This window comes from Oryx dammah, unplaced genomic scaffold, assembly GCF_014754425.2.
Source record: "Oryx dammah isolate SB20612 unplaced genomic scaffold, SCBI_Odam_1.1 HiC_scaffold_21, whole genome shotgun sequence".
NCBI lineage: Eukaryota > Metazoa > Chordata > Mammalia > Artiodactyla > Bovidae > Oryx > Oryx dammah.
In genome coordinates, this window is record NW_024070205.1 from 67,939,036 (window position 1) to 67,956,002 (window position 16,967).

The 16,967-nt window shown below is 42.7% G+C and overlaps 1 protein-coding gene and 1 long non-coding RNA gene across 3 annotated transcripts in view; one reads left to right on the forward strand and one right to left on the reverse strand.

Annotated features, from left to right (window-relative positions):
* The window catches only part of LOC120879903, a 72,287-nt gene extending 60,836 nt beyond the window's left edge, over positions 1-11,451 (reverse strand). For both annotated transcript variants that reach the window (XR_005724899.1, XR_005724900.1), the window contains exon 1: positions 11,205-11,451. This is a non-coding gene — a long non-coding RNA (uncharacterized LOC120879903). The remainder of the gene's footprint in view (positions 1-11,204) is intronic.
* A 151-nt stretch (positions 11,452-11,602) lies between these two features.
* Positions 11,603-15,410, forward strand: RGS2 (regulator of G protein signaling 2). The gene is made up of 5 exons (XM_040262891.1): positions 11,603-11,775; positions 12,821-12,922; positions 13,025-13,086; positions 13,664-13,830; positions 14,107-15,410. Exons 1-5 carry the CDS (start codon positions 11,663-11,665, stop codon positions 14,299-14,301), a joined length of 639 nt encoding a protein of 212 aa, XP_040118825.1. The 5' UTR covers positions 11,603-11,662; the 3' UTR covers positions 14,302-15,410.
* Positions 15,411-16,967: the final 1,557 nt, after the last annotated feature.

Here is a 16,967-nt window from a genome sequence, read left to right on the forward strand (position 1 = left end):
AGAGGAGGAGGAGGAGGAAGAGAAGGAAGAAAGAGGCGAGGGGAGGAGAAATTGTCTAGTGAGGAATAGGGACAAGAAACCAGGCAATTATAATATGTTGTGGTAAAAACAGATAACCAACAAGGACCTTCTCTATAGCACAGGGAACTCTGCTCAACACTGTGTGGCAGCCTGGATGGGAGGGGAGTTTGGTGGAGAATGGATACACGTACATGAACAGCTGAGTCTCTTTGCTGTTTACCTGAAACTATCACAACACTGTCAACTGGCTACACCCCAGTACAAAATTAAAAGTATAAAAAAATAAAATTATAATCAATTATAGCTTCCCTGGGAGCTCAGATGGTAAAGAATCTGCCTGCAATGAAGGAGACCTGGGTTCAATCCCTGAGTAGGGAAGATACCCTTGAGAAGGGAATGGCAACCCACTCACGTATTCTTGCCTGGAGAATTCCATGGACAGCAGAACCTTGCAGGCTACAGTCCATGAGATCACAGAGTCGGACACAACTGAATGACTAACACACATGAATATGACTATAACAGTGTATGTAATAAATTTTAATGATTTATTCATTAATATATATAGTCTAGGCTACCATGAAGTAGTCATATTGCTGTTTCTTTTCTATCAGTGCATGAATTATTATACCTGTAAATAAAATTTCTTCATAAAAAAACCAATTCGTTGTGTTAAGCACATTAATAGGTGCTGTGGGCACATCTAGGAGAAGCAACTCATCCAGATTTGTCAGCAGAGGGAGAAAAAGTGTGCAGGTGGTGTGCAGGAGAGAAAGTTCATTCCAGTGATGCCTGGAAAAGTGTGAATGACAGAGAAGACAGTCAGATAAAGAGTGGAGAGAATGGGAAAAGGTCCAAGTAGAGAGAACAGTGTGAACAAATGGCTAAAGGAAAGAGAAAGCATGGCACATGGAAGGAACTGCAAAATATTCAGTAGATAAGGGCACTGAGAGCAAGGTAGCAGTAATAAGAGAATAAATGAAAGGATTTCAGGATTTTTATATTGTCATATAAAAAAAGATCTTATATGACAATTTAAGGAATTCAGAACTTATCTTAAGGGCAATGAAAAGTCACTAGCAGTTCTAATCACAAAAGCAATAATGACCAGACAAAGGTTTTAGTAAAATTACGCTGGCTGAAAATAGACCATTCAACAGAGAGGATCAATTAGAACATCAATAAGAAGTCTTGCTTGGATCCATAAGAGAGAGGAAGAGAGGATTAGGAAAATGGAAATGGGAGTGAAGTCTCAAGATATATTTAAGAAATAAAATTAAGAGGCAGGATAAACTTGATAGGGGACTGAGAGAGGGTGGAACTCAAAGGTGACCACTCCATCCACCCTCGTGCTTTGTCTTAGGCAACAAAGTAGATGATGGAACCATTCACTGAGATAGAGAACTAAGGCAAAGAAACAGGTTTAAGTGCATAGATGGGAAACACTGTTTTTAACAAGCTCACTGGAACTAACTATGAGTCATCTAAGTGCATCAAGCTAATGGACAATTAGCTATGAGTCTGAGATGAGAAGAGAGAGGAGCACGGAGATGCATCAGCACACAGACCACAGCTGAGTTTATGGAAGTGAATGCACAGTGTGAACGTGCAGAGCAAACCAGAAGACATTTAAGGAACATCAGCATCCAAGAAAAAAACGAGCAGACACTGTAAAGGAGCCTGAAAGAAGAACCTCTTCCCAGAGGTCCACTTGATATCCCTATAAAAAGCAGAGACATTACTTTACCAACAAAGGTCTGTCTGGTCAAAGCTATGGTTTTTCCAGTAGTCATGTATGGATATGAGAGTTGGACTATAAAGAAAGCTGAGTGCTGAAGAATTGATGCTTTTGAACTGTAGTGTTGGAGAAGACTCTTGAGAGTCCCTTGGACTGCAAGGAGATCAAACCAGTCAATCCTAAAGAAAATCAGTCCTGAATATTCACTGGAAAGACTGATGCTGAAGCTGAAACTCCAATACTTTGTCCACCTGATGTGAAGAACTGACTCATTTGAAAAGACCCTGATGCTGGGAAAGATTGAAGGCAGGAGGAGAAGGCGACGACAGAGGATGAGGTGGTTGGATGGCATCACCAACATGATGGACATGAGTTTGAGTAAGTTCTGGGAGTTTATGGACAGGGAGGCCTGGTGTGCTGTAGTCCATAGGGTTGCAAAGAGGTGGACACAACTGAGTGACTAAACTGAACTGATAAAAGTTCCCTGGCTTGGATCTGAGAGACCCATGAAGTTCTCCTGACCACCTTAAATGTGTATGTTTGTTAAGCTTTCTAACATCTGATAGCCTCCGCCACCTACCCTCTTCTCTACCGTCCCCAATGGACTCACACACTTCCACACTTTCACAAACTTCATAAGCACTTTAATCTTCAAAATCAAAAGGCAGTCTGTTAAGAAGGTCTGTTTATATGTGGCAAAACTTAAATATTTAATATTTAAAAGGAAGGGAGATACTCCTCCATGGCGGTAGCTTCAGAAAGCTGAGACAGCTTCTTCTAAAAGCCCCTCAGGTTTGCTCCAGTCATCCACCAGTCCAAAGGCTCATGATGTTTCCCAAGGGGCAGACAGCCAGGCTCTCACAGAGGTAGTAAGAAGATAAGGAATAAAATGTCAAGTTGACTAAAATTCTCCAGCTCTAACTTGCAGGCGGCTGCTTCAGAACAGGAATTAGAAGCTTATCACCTTTCGGAAAGACAGCAGAGGAATGACTCAGAGCGTTGGTCCTTGCACCGACATTCATGTTGTTTACGCTGATTTATTCTTTCAAAAAACTCTACAACAAATGTTAAAAAGTGAGCGCTATTGGGAAAAAACTGAGTCCTGCCAAAGATGAACTTTTCACACGAGCGTGAGCCCCACCAGATTCAGAATATGGATTTTATTCACACGTTTCCTGTTCTTCAGAGAGGGCGACGGGGACCTGCAGATATGGAGACACTGTCCAGAAATCCTGCAGTTACTCAGTACAGGGTCTTGCTGAAGCAGCGTCCTGGGCTCCCGGGCTGTTGTTATTTCCGTCAGAGAGTGTGTGCTGTGAGGGGTCTCTCCTCACCTGGTCGGCAGAGTGCAGGGCTTTAGGAATGCCCACTTAGCCATCTCTGTATTGCTGTCCACTGCAGAAAGCATTCATCTCTGCCAGCTCATGTGTCCCAACTTCACAGTGACCTGTGAACCAAGCCATGCCAAGAGAAGAAACAGACTCCTATTCCACATCCCAACTCCAGAAGACCTACAGTCCCCCTCGGGATCATGACCTCGAGAGAAAAATGAGATGTGGACATCTCATAATCAGGGTTTTAAAAATGCAAATTGGATAATTGCTCTCCAGTAGCTATCCTGTGCTCTGCTATTACCATGGGAAGGAAAGATGAGGCTTTACTGCAGATTACAAGACAAAGACTAGAGATTCGATGGGCAGAGCCAAGCACTGAGCTGCGTAAACCTTTATCTGCTGCCCTCCTACCTGAGCTCAAGACTCGTGAGAAACACAGCCAAGACCTGCAGAGCCACTCAGCTTCACCGAGTCCAGACTGACCCATCTCCAGTCTACTCCCAGACACATGAACGAATCAGACCAGTCAGCTGAGATCCCCAGCCAGAGCCAGTGAACTCCCCACCATCTCGCAGACTCACTGTCAAGAAGACTGAGCTGCTAAGTGAGCCAGACAAACCTGGGGTGCCCCACTGCCTACGGGTCAGCCCCTGTGAGGAAAAGCTGCATCCAACATCCAACAGCTCCAGAGACCATGATTCTGAACAGAAGCACCCTGAAGGGCTTCTGTATCATACACGTTTCACCACATGCAAGGAGAGTTTGAAAAAATAACATTTTCTTTGCTCATACTTGGACTGCACATTTTTGAGGGCTGAACACTTTTTAAAATTCCAATGATTTATTTCTTATTTTTCAAAGGTGAAATTGGAAAAGCTGAAGCCTTTGCAGGATCCTCCATAATCTGTCCCCAATCCTCTCCCACATACATTTGAGGTTATCCAGACACAGAGAGGCTATGAGAACAGGAAGGTCTCTGTGACATGTATGGGTAAAATAAGACCTCCAGGAACACAGAATGAAAAACCAATCAAGAGGAAAAGGAGCATTAGCCTATAATGTATTATATTTTGCCCCTCCTCCACCTGCACTGAGGTCTACCCTAGTTACCAGGCATGGGGCTGGTTCATGAAGATGCTCACTAGTGTTGTTTGGTCTATGAAGCCATCAACGTCCTGGCAACCTGCATTGGTTCAGAACAGCTGAGGCGGTCCTTGGGGGCTCTGCTCACGACCATGCTGCTCTGTGTGGCCCTGGTTCTGGACATGCTGTACCAGCCAGTGGCCACTCTCCTAAAGAACATTAAAACAGAGTCAGAGCCCATGGATTACTGTGGGAGATGGTGTTCTTTACAGTCATAGTCAGATTTCTAATAATTAAAAGCCTTCTTTACACAAGACAGAGAGCTAGCTATTGAAGTTTCTGCCCTTCTGGAGGAAAGACATAAAAAATTTGGCAAGTTTAACCTAATTTAAAAATAATTTACAGGATCTTAGTCAACTTTAATAGAGGCCAGACTCAAGAAGAAACTACTAGCAACAGAAAAACTGGAAGCCATAAATAAAGACCCACTTCCTTGGGGGCTCAGATGGTAAAGAATCTGCCCGCAATGTGGGAGACCCGGATTCAATCCCAGGGTCAGGAAGATACCCTGGAGAAGGGAATGGCAACCCACTCAGTATTCTTGCCTGGGGAATAAAGAGCTAGAAATCTTCAACTCCTTGCTTGGAATTAAAATATAGGCCTTTACAAAAGGACTTAGCAAAGAGAAATCTAAATGTTTGGAACAAGATGACATTACAAGAAATATTAAGTCTTTGAAAAATTCATTGAAACCCATCCAATTCAGGTAACTACAAGCAAACAGCCATTAAAGTACACCAGAAAAGCAAAGAACAACTTCAGACAGCACTAGAAAGATGCTTCAGATGAAAATTCCCACCTTTGGGTAAGTATAAACTGATTTCACAAGAAGCTAAAGAACAGAGAGGAAAAGTGAGCCAATTTATTTATTGGCAAAAAAAGTTTAAAAAAAAAAAAACTACTGCATCTGGAACAAGTTCTAAATGATTATGAGAGTCAGATTATTACTCAAGATGAGAGATCAGTCTGCAGCTCATGAAGAAGGCAACGTGGATGAGAAGCCTTGAAACCAGGTACAGACACACATGGGAAAATAAAACTTCTAACAAGATGAACTCAAAGCAGTTTTGATGAAACTGACTCACTCTGCTTGGTTAAACACAGCTGATCTAGGCTTGGTGAAGCCAGGGGACTATGTTCACTTATGCTGGATTTATTTTAAAATTCATTTAAAAACTCTTAAAGATTATGAAACCAAATGCACACTGCATTAACTGAAAGAAATAAAATAACTGAAGCACTGCAAGTCTATTAAGTCTCCAAAGAAGAAAGCCTCACAATGATCAGAAAAGGAGGGCAGGTTTGTGGGGGGGTGCGGTATGGGGGGTAAGGAATGTACTTAGAAAGGAACAGGCAGAACCACTAGAGACAACTTAACATACTTCCTATACTGCACTGAAAAGAAGAAATGAATTTTCACCAAACATCTAATGCAGGGAGAACTCACCCTGTGAAGATAGTGAAGAATTTTTTCAAGATATCAATATATAGAAATGTTAGCATGTGGAAGACCTAGACATTTTCAAACCATTTTTCAGGAAGAACTTAAAACACTTCTAAAAGTAACCTTACATCCCTGATATTCCCTATGGGGCATCTGGAAGAGTAAAAGGAGCTACCAGGGCACCCAGTGGATGAACAGACCTCCCCTCCCCAAGAAAGCAGCAGTATCTGGTAGTGACAGCCCAGGGGCCAGGGGCCAGCACCTGGTGGAGAGCAGATGCAGCCTCCCCAGGTCAGCACCACAGACAGAAGAACCCTCCACTGGCCACCCTCATCCTTAATACGGTCCATCCTCCGCAGAAGCAAGACAGAGCTTGTCCTGGTGTTCCTTGGACTGGCAGACACACTCAGGGCCTTCTGACTCAACCTTTCTACCTGGATGGAGACCAGGGTTCGATCTCTGGGTTGGGAAGATGTCTGGAGAGGGGAATGGCAATCCACTCCAGTATTCTTGCCTGGAGAATTCCATGGACAGAGAAGCCTGGCAGGCTACAGTTCATGGCGTTGCAAAGAGTCGGACATGACTGAGCGACTCACACACACACACTTGGTTGAGACCTGCCACCTTAGGGGCAGCAGCAGTAAATAATGGGTGCTAGGAAAGCAACAACAAAAAGCAAAAAAGTCACATGGAAGAAAGCAGCCCTGCAGTAAAGTTTTGCTGAACACCAGGCCTGTGCATTATTATCAACCAGACACTTCAGGGCATTCCCCAAAATGTTTTTTTTTTTTTTTCCAGTTCCTCACAAAGGAAAGCTTCTATAATTACTTCCATCTTGAAGATTTGAAGCCTAGGCACAAGAAGGCTAAGCAATTTCTCTGGGGTCCCAGCTAACATAATCCCAGGAACTAGGAACTAAAAGCAAGTATCCCAATTAAGGATAAACCCTCCATCTGTCCCTCTCTCCTAAGGATAATTTATGAAAATAAAGACAAAATTATTTTGTCTTTTCAAGCTAAGGATGCTAGCTCAGCATTCAGGACTCAAATATTTATAACATGGCAGTTGGATCAGGCCCACGGGTATCTCCTTGAAAGTGCTATTCTTTTACCAATTAATTTGGTTAAGATTTTGGAATTGTTTGTTTAAAAAAAAAAACATGTTTAGGAGAAAAAATTCACAAAGTTTTAGGGTTTTGTGAAGTAGTCCATGAATCAAAGATCTTTGAAGATCAGTGTCTAAAATGGAGTAATACTCTCTTCATAGGAACAGTCAACTGGAGATACCAATGCAAATAGATTCCTCATTTATTAGATGAAAAGCAGTCTTTCTTCAAATGTAAAAAAAAAAAAAAAGATTCTCTGTGACTGATAGCATAAAGTACCTTGAAATCTTGTATATTATGATGCCACTATCTCAGGATTTCAAAACAGTAATCAATAGACACTTGGCATTTTAATGATTTGACAGAATTCTGTGCACAGAAATTAAAATCCCAAGAGAACAACTGTCAGCAAAGAAATTCCTAGCCTGAGGGCCAAAATGCCATCTATGTGACTTATTTCTAATTGACTACTCTCCCCTGAGATTCTGTGCGGTCCTTGGTCACTGGAACAGAGCAGCAACAGGCAGATACTGGAAATAATCCCTAAACCTAGACTTCACACTCAGTGTCCTTTAACTACAGGAACCTACCAGACGTATTTCAATACATTAATACATTTAGGATTTTTTATCTGGGAAGAAAAATATGTGATGCTCCTGTTGTTGGTGTCCAAAGAGAATCCAATGCTTTACTTGGTAGGGAGAATTATTAAATTTAAGTAGGCCGTGCCTGCATTTGAAGTATGACAGACGCTAAGAGTCAGACATGACTGAGCGACTTCACTCTGACTTTTCACTTTCATGCATTGGAGAAGGAAATGGCAACCCACTCTAGTATTCTTGCCTGAGAATCCCAGGGATGGAGGAGCCTGGTGGGCTGCCGTCTATGGGGTCACACAGAGTCGGACACGACTGAAGCGACTTAGCAGCAGCAGCAGCATACTATGCGTGAATTCAAGGCAGAGCTATGGAAATGCTCTTGCTGGAATTATCAATGCAAGGACTAAGTAAAATCATTAACTCCTCTACAATACATGTCAAGTATTTGGTTGAAACTCTTGATTCATCCCAGACAAAAACAATGACTTTCTCTCTTTTCAGCTCCTGGGAATGCAAATTACATTCTAAGAAAGAGACCAATTATGAGTTTTTTAAATGTCAGATATTAGCAATGAAGAGTAGAGTACAGAATCCTGTTGGGTCATAAGTTCATTAATTGTGGGGTCATATGTTCAGTCTGTTTAAAGAATATTTCACCAATTAAGGTTAAATAATACCCAAAAGGTGGGGGGGGGGGGAGAGGACAAAGATAGACAAAAATGTCAAGACAGGTGCCACACTTCCTCAAATACCTCAACAATTATGATACTAAAAGTTTCCAATTACTCATCACACCCTTTGCCACATGGTGCTTAATTTCCTAATTTTTTCCCCCTTTTTAAAACTTCTCACCAATTTAAAAATTCATGACGTATGCAACAGGTTTGCAACTTTTACAAATTTAGGAACTAAGGTATCTTACTGACCAAAAAAGTAAAGCATAGGGTAATACACAGAATGATTCTCCAGTGTCTTTTAAAGTATATATCTTGCTTCCTAAATTTCTAAAGCGTAAGTATGAAAGTTATCATGTATAAATACTTTTAGATAATAATAATAGTTTTTATTAAAAATGGCATACAGTCGGAGGAGAAGCGTGTGTATGGCAGAGGACACTTTTGCTTTTCATTATTCTCTCTTTCGTGTTACTAGAAACTAGTCTTTTTTTGTTTGCCTTCCTCAGTAACTTAAATTTTTTTGGCTACAAAAAGTTTCAGAACCACCCTGCAAGCCTCTACCACCAACCTGCTCAGCACACAGCCTCTCCAGTAGAGGGCATGGTAGAGGTGACAGGAAAATGTATGTCCAGTGCAAGACACTCTCAAGCTGCGGTTTTCCTGTGCAGTATTTACATCCTATTGCAGTGTTTCTTCTTCCACCACAGAATGGAAAATATGTGTAATCGTAATATTAAGCAATTCCATTTACCTAAAAGCCAAAAAAACAAAGGGAAGTCATCAAAGACTGTAGCTTTCATTTTAAATGTACTGGTCTGCCTACCTTAATACGAGCTGTCAATCAGAAATGGTTTGCAAAAAAAAGCAAATAGCTACATTAAACACTTACAAGAAACATCCAGAATGGTCTATATTTCAAACAGTTACTTACTTGGATACATATACATTTATGGTCGTGAACTTTTCTGACGAGGATCTCTGAAAAGTTCAAATACCAGTTTACTTATTTTTTTATTTGGTTTTTTACCCAGAGAACATTAAGTATCTATCATGAGTCCGATATTCTACAAAGCTGTGACAGTATGTTGAATTTTAACAGTGCTTAACATTTATAACTTAACTCTGAATTAATCTTTTAATGATTTTTCTACCTGGAATAACTATGCTTCAGTTATTTCCTTTTCCCCACATATGCAAATTAGGAAAGACAAACTTTTGTATAGTACTTTAAAATTTACAAAGACCTTTCATGAAAGATTCACAGAATATCCAATGAGGTTGATGAGAAAGACACATTACTCTTACTAGAGATGAGACACTGGTGCTTAGGAGGTGGGATGGGACTGTCCCAATAGTTACTTAGTATTTACTTGTGAAGCCAAGACTCTAACTAGGTCTCCTGACACAAGTCCAGCTCTCCTTGCTGCCTCTTTGCTTTTCCACTATGAGTGAATTCTACCATCCAAAATTCTATGTGAAAAATATATTGAGGTTTATACTAGCAAGAAAAGCAAATGTTTACATATTACACATATTTAACAAATAAGTACTTAATCATCAGAAAGTGAAAATAGCTGTAGGAAATATCATGTAAAGTTCTTTTAGAGATCAAGAGCATATGCTTGAGAAAAATTATATTCTTACATTTCACAAACTTGCTTTCAAATATTTATTACTGAAATCTAAATGATTTTTCCTTTCCGTAACCGAGTACACGGCTGTTCTCTTTAGTAATAACTGTAGGTTTTACTCCCCAAGTCAAACTTGGAGCTCCAACTACTGGTAGCTCATCATAATAATATGGTAAATTAGTTCCAATTTTCTTTTAACAGCTCTAATACAAAGTAAAGAACATACATGCAGCCTGAATTAAAAAAAGCAGAGACATCACTTTGCTGACATAGGTCCCTACAGTCAAAGCTATGGTTTTTCCAATAGTCATGTATGAATGTGAGAGTTGGACCATAAAGAAGGCTGAGCACCGAAGAATTGCTGTTTTCAAATTGTTGCACTGCAGAAGACTCTTGAGAGTCTCCCAGCAAAGCGATCAAACCAGTCAATCCTTAAGGAAATAAACCCTCAGTGTTCATTGGAAGGACTGATGCTGAAGCTGAAGCTCCAATACTTTGGCCAGCTGATTCGAGGAGCAGGCTGACTGGGAAAGACTCTGATGCTGGGAAAGGTTGAGGGCAGGAGGAGAAGAGGGTGGTAGAGAATGAGATGGTTAGATGGCATCACAGTCTCAAGGGACATGAATTTGAGCAAACACCAGGAGATAAGAACAGGGAAACCTGGCAAGTTGCAGCCCACGGGACTGCAGTCAGAAATGACTTAGAGACAGAACAACAAAAACCTTGCTGTTAATCTGCCTACTTAGATGCTTCAGGAAAAACCACCTGAATATTCCACTGTACAATCCTAATAATGGTATTTGAAATCAAGTCATTTTGGAGTGGCAGTTATCTACTTACCCTTACCAATCAAACCACTTAAATCCTGCTACAGCAAGATGATTTCTGACGAATGAAGACATTAAGCTTATTCAAAGAAGCTGTGAACGCCTCCCTCCCTCCACTCCCATCTCTCTTTTTTTTTGCCAATTAAAGTGTTCTGGCAAATTCTAAGCCAACTAAGAGTGACTCAGGAGGAAATCCTGCATGCTTGCTCTTTTACACTAAAATGATTCTGGTGCACGATAGCTGCGAGCTCGTGGTGTTTCCTTCTTAAAAGCTGTGATTTCTTTTTCTGTTCTGGAAGGAAAAGCAGCCAAGGACTCCTGAGAAATAAGTCTGCAACCCCACGGACCGACTCAGCCACGAACCTGCTGGTAATCAAAACCGCACACCCAGTTAAAGCACTTTCTCCTCTTCCTTCCCTGACCAATGTGCATTTCCCACAGGGTTCCACGATGCTTGGGCACGCTGCAGAACAGATCACACCACTGCCCCTGGACTCTCACTCTTCCTCCCATTCTGTTTCCTTCCCCAAATTAAAAGGCGTCTCAAAGAAGAACAGGTGAGGGTCAGTTCTCAGATCAAGAAAGGAGGCGCGGAGCGAGGACTTGCGCTCCAAAAACACATCCCCTTTTAAACCTAATTCAAAATAAGGTTACTGCATTCGGCCTCCCAGTAAACAACCTTTACCTGCTGGGAATCACGGCTCCTTTGGGGGTCAGGAGCTCTGGAGCGCGGGGGAGGGAATGAGACAGGGAAGAGGCGGGGAGCGAGCGAGCGCCCCCGCCGTGCCTGCAGCCAACCTGGCTCCCTGCCCGCCACGGCCCTGCGACCCCACGGCCGGCCGCCACGACTGGGCAAAGGTCGCCTTTGACCGTTCAAAAGGGAATTTTCTCTGACCCCACACCAGGGCGGGCGTCCGGCCCGACTGCGCACGACGCCCGGGAAGCGGACGTCAGCAGGGCCCGGGTTTCCAGACCCTTCGGCGGCGCCCGTGACCGCGCGGCCCGCGGCCGCCGTCGGCCAATCGGTGCCCGCCGGGGGAGGGACCGGCGCCGTGAGGCCCCGCCTCCGCGCTGCCGCCAATTATATAAATACGGGTGCTGGCAGCCCGGCCCCCTTAGAGCGGAGTTCCCAGGTGGAGGGTGATGATGCAAAGTGCTATGTTCCTGGCTGTCCAGCACGACTGCGGACCCATGGACAAAGGCGCTGGCACCGGCCCCAAGAACGAGGAGAAGCGAGAGAAGATGAAGCGAACCCTGTGAGTGCGGCTTTCTTCCTCCCTGACTGGCCGCCCGTACGGACCCAGCTGTCCCGGGCGGCTGCAAACGCGGTACACCCGCGCTGGGCATGGGAACTGGGTAGCCTGCCCGCATCTCTGCAGGAAAAAAAAAAAAAAGAAAAATGTGTGTGTGTGTGTGTGTGTGTGTGTGTGTGTGTGTGTGTAAAATGTTAATTTGTTAAGTTACGTTTAAACCGGTGTGGTGTAGGTATTTATTGAAGGACTCGGGTAGAGTTTAGAAACTGCAGATAATTCTTGATGCAGGGGCGGAGATAGATGTTGGTTGGCTTTTTGTCTCCCTGCATCGAAAACGACTTCGGAGAATCCTGCGCCCGCGCGCCCCCGGCCTTGGTGAGAGGCACTGTAAATTCTGATCTGCTTATACGACTGCTGGGATGGAGATATTTTTGCGGATCCTAGATATACTTTTAATTTTTTTTAATTGAACAGCAAGTCGCACCCACTCAAGAGTGTGGAACAAATAATTGTTCTGCATCACCTTCTTAAAATGAGTGCTGCAGTTGGGGGAGGGGGCGGTCAATCTCGCACACACACTTCATTGTGCACAGCTTCTCGGGTGGTCCCAAGCCTCCTGCTCTGAGAGCAGAAGGAAAACGGGCATGGGCTGGCTCAGGGCAGGTCCACTGTGGGCTTCCTCAAGTGTGAAATGTCTCAGAATTGTAATTAACCGTTGCAGAAAAACTGGCTGCCTTTTGTGGGCCAGAAATAGCATCTGCCTTTGAACTATGCAAACTAAATTCATTAAAATACCCTATAATTGTAGGTCGTCCTATCCTTACTTATAAAACTAATAATTATGTTCAGATGAGTGGATGAAACTAGTGTGTTGAGTACTTAGATGCTGGATTAAAGGAGTAAGACTGACGAGTTGTTGTTTTGTCTTATATGGCTTGTCTGTAGCTACTGGGGGCGACTTTATTTAGTAAAAATGCCTTCAGCTGCAATGGCAGTTTCAAGTGTTGCTGCTAAGTGAGTATCTTTTTTTTTTTTTTTTCTTTTGTAGATTAAAAGATTGGAAGAGCCGTTTGAGCTACTTCTTGCAAAATTCCTCCTCTCCTGGGAAGCCCAAAACTGGCAAGAAAAGCAAACAGCAAACCTTCATCAAGTAAGTTGAAAGTCTTGTACTTGCCAATATGCACAGCTCACTGCTGGGCTGAAGAGGGAACCTCTGGCTAGCAGGAGCTGATGTGCGAACCTTCTTTTGCAGGCCTTCTCCCGAGGAAGCCCAGCTATGGTCAGAAGCATTTGATGAGCTGCTAGCCAGTAAATGTAAGTTAACCTCTTGAATTTGATCCATTTCAAGTATCAGGAGAGTATGGTTTGGTTGTGTCTACGCAGCAAGACCAGCTTGCCCAAGGAGAGTTTGACTTTACAATCCCTGTTCCATGGGGCCTATTTTTCTCCTTTATTTCCCAGTGATTAACCGGGGAAATGCGTGGCTTTTTCACTATAGGTGGGGAGTGGGGGGAAATAGCCCCAGATTGTAATAGCAGTTGCTGTCTCTTAAGGTTGAGTCAGCTTTTCCATTGCAAACAATGTTTTCAAGAGGCTTCATTCCCAAAGAACTTATGGCTCCCCTATCAGTTGTGTTAACAGCAAAGCTAAGTGTTTATATTTTTGTAGTAGTGTGCCAACTTACGCATTTTGCTGACTGGCATCTTAGTCTTTAAAGAGCTAAATTTTGACGATTACAGGTTTGAGTAAACTCAAGAAAATTGCTGCCATCTGGCAATAATAAAATATGGGCAAAAATAAAATAGGGGAGTGGGAGTTTTAGGAAAACACATAAGGGAATATTTGAACACTCAATGCAGTTTCTGCATGCTTTCTTCCTTCCCTCCCCCAGACGGTCTTGCTGCATTCAGGGCTTTTTTAAAATCTGAATACTGTGAAGAAAATATTGAATTCTGGCTGGCCTGTGAAGACTTCAAAAAAACCAAGTCACCCCAAAAGCTGTCCTCAAAAGCAAAGAAAATATATACTGACTTCATAGAAAAAGAAGCTCCAAAAGAGGTAAAGGGGGGAAAAAGTTCCTTATTTCAGCATATTTTGAACATCCTCAGCACCAAAATGAAAATAATTTACAGCGACCTCAAATTAAAGGGGGGTGGGTGAGTAGGCTGTTTTTCCCCTATTTCTGGCTCTCAGTGAGGTTAATTACATTTCTTCACTGACTTAGCCAGTGACACGGGCCACACATTATAGTTTGGGTTTTTTTTGTTTGTTTTCAAATACTACATATATTTCAACTTCTGACTCTTAATATGGAATACAACTTTGTTATTTCAGATCAACATAGACTTTCAAACCAAAACTCTGATTGCCCAAAACATACAGGAAGCTACCAGTGGCTGCTTCACAACTGCCCAGAAAAGGGTGTACAGCTTGATGGAAAACAACTCTTACCCGCGTTTCTTGGAGTCAGAATTCTACCAGGACTTGTGTAAAAAGCCGCAGATCACCACAGAACCCCATGCTACATGAGATGAAAGCAGGAGCCCAGAAACAGGACTTTTCATTTTTTTTTCCTAAAAGGGGAAAGGCTGTCACCTGCCAAAAAGACTGACCTTGAATTCAGCCTAGGTGTTCAGGAAACATCACTCAGAACTATTGATTCAGAGCTGGGTAGTGAATCAGGAAGCCGGTCGCCACGTAGGAGAAGCTGGTACTGGGGCAGCTTCCGTAACTGATGGAGCACAGAGAGGGAGTGTGGTCTAAGTGTGGTGTGTTTCATGCTGGAAAAGCAGGAGCTTGAGACTGAAAGATAATGATGTAACAGTATTGGTCCAGAAGCATTTACAATCAATAGGTCTGGGATTATGTGGCCTTAGCTAGCTGGCTGTACATCTTTCCCTAAATCAGTCCTTGTTACCACATAGTGGTTTAGATGTAGTTTCTTTAGTTCTAGGTACTATATGTTTACTAAGTGCAAGGGTACTGAAGTTCCTATGACTACAGATCATCAGTACTGTTGTCTCACATAACTCTAAAACTGAAACGATTTGTGTTTGAACTGTCAATTGGTGTCTGTACTAGAATGAGTGCTTTTGTGTAGAAAATGGCAAGGTCCATTATGAGTGCCAAAACTGTCCTGATGGCAGCTAAACTTTGAAGTGGTCTTTGAATACTTTTAATAAATTTATTTTGATAAATAATGTTATTGAATATGTGGTCCAGATGTGTGTTGGGATGTTTTTTCATAATTAAATTCGGCAGAAACAAGTATCTCCTCTAGGATACTTGATGGGCCTATTCTGTAACAAATGACTGTCCTTAGAATTGAGAAATCACAGCTGCTGGGAAGATGCTGCTCCCATCTCTAATGCTTTGGTAGGTCACAGGAGGTCAGACCATCACCCTGGGATCAACTTTCTAATATAGTCTTGTAAAAATCAAGAAAATGTAAGAACATTGTTGCAAATGTTATATTTTCATTGTTGAAAATATAAGAACATTGCTTTAAAACCCTTCATGAGTATAGAACAGCTAAATATGAGAAGTAAATTGATGTAACAGAGACAAAGCACCAAAATTATTCATATAACTAAGCCACTCAAATGATGCCAAATAAAGACGAAAGTTGTTGTCAGTCACTCAGTGTTGTCTGACTCTTTGCGACCCCATGGACTGCAGCACACCAGGCTTCCCTGTCCTTCACCATCTCCCAGAGCTTGCTCAAACTCATGTCCATCAAGTCGGTGATGCCATCCAATCAAAGATGAAAGTAGGCCTGCCTTTTTATTTCCCTTGGTTCCAAGTTCTCCCCACAGGGTCTGTACAAGAGCTTCCAAGATCCATACCTGAAGCTGTTCACTTCCATGATGAATCAATACAAAGTCAGAATTTCCCTGATTCACCTGCCTTCATTCAGCCAGTAAAGAATCTGGCTATGTTATTGCAGCTAATAATGAAGGCAGGAAACACGCTTTTGTGGCTAGGACTTCATCTAGAAGTATGCTCTTTCTTTCCGTGGTTGAGAGGCCGTGAGTCATTTTTTCAAAATAAGACTATTTAGAAAGGAGTACTATTCTCCAGCAGGCTGCCTTTTCAACCTTGATGATGGTCTGCATTTTGAAAAGGAGGGCGAACCCTCATCTTGGAAAAACAGCCCATGAACTGATTTCTCACACCTCTGTGACCTTAGGAGTCTCCATCTGTACTGGCTCCTCAAGTCACACCTTCCTGTCTGTCCCACTGGTTCCTGTGAGGTAGTAAGAAGCTTTAGAAAGTGCAAAGCATTTTTTTAAAAATACATTTATTTCCCAGAAGAAAAATTGACCTCCCATAGTTTATTGTTTTTATTTTGCTTGCACTGATCTTCACCTTCACTAGCCTTACCAGAAGCAATAGGCACTATATCCATAAGAGATGAACTGGTACCACTCCTGTGTCACCAGCAACCAGATACGTAACAGGTGCTCCATAAATAGTGATAGAATAAAAATTCTGAGGCTCACTGAAAGAGATATTTCTTTGGAGAATAAGTCAGGTCTGCACAAGCCCTAATTTGGAAACGTTTTGGCCAGCGGAGAAACCCAGGAGTCACACCATGTATCCAGCTTGTAGTCTCTCTCCAGCCTGCTTTCTGTTGCCACCCTGATTCCAGAAGCCATCATCCGCTCAGGCAACTGTACTAGTCTCAAATCATCTGCCCTCACTCACTTTTTCCCCCCTCCAGTGTGTTCCCTGCTTTGAACTCTAGGGATCCTCTCAACACAGAAACCTGATCTTATCTCCCATTGCTTATAAACCCTTGACAGTTTTCCCAAACAATCAGGACAAAGGCATCCCTAAAATGGTCTAACACCTGCGTGGGCTTGACCCCTTCTTCCACTCCATCCTGTCTCCCCCACGAGCCCTCCAGCTCTCTCTGCCAAGCCTCACCAGCCTACTTCCACTCCCCCGTGGTTGCCAGGCCCACTGCTCCCACAGGGCCTTTGCCCATCACAGGCCCGCTGCATGGAATGCAATTTTAGCTCTTCCTCATCATTTACAGATCAGCGCAATTGTCGCCTCCTCAGGGAAGCCTTCCCCGACCTCCTTACCTGGGTCAGATCCCCTTTTAGACTTTCTCACCAGCTTCTCTAATTTAGCATGCTTAATAGAATTCTCATTTATTTGTACGATAATAATTCTCTTTTCCCCCTGGA

What these genes read in the sequence shown, in the direction of transcription:
- RGS2 (XM_040262891.1), top strand. Translation starts at nt 11,663, where the DNA reads ATGATGCAAAGTGCTATGTTCCTGGCTGTCCAGCACGACTGCGGACCC. An exon ending in GAGAAGATGAAGCGAACCCT is followed by an intron (nt 11,776 to 12,820) that starts GTGAGTGCGGCT and finishes TTTCTTTTGTAG; the next exon opens with ATTAAAAGATTGGAAGAGCC. An exon ending in AAACAGCAAACCTTCATCAA is followed by an intron (nt 12,923 to 13,024) that starts GTAAGTTGAAAG and finishes CTTCTTTTGCAG; the next exon opens with GCCTTCTCCCGAGGAAGCCC.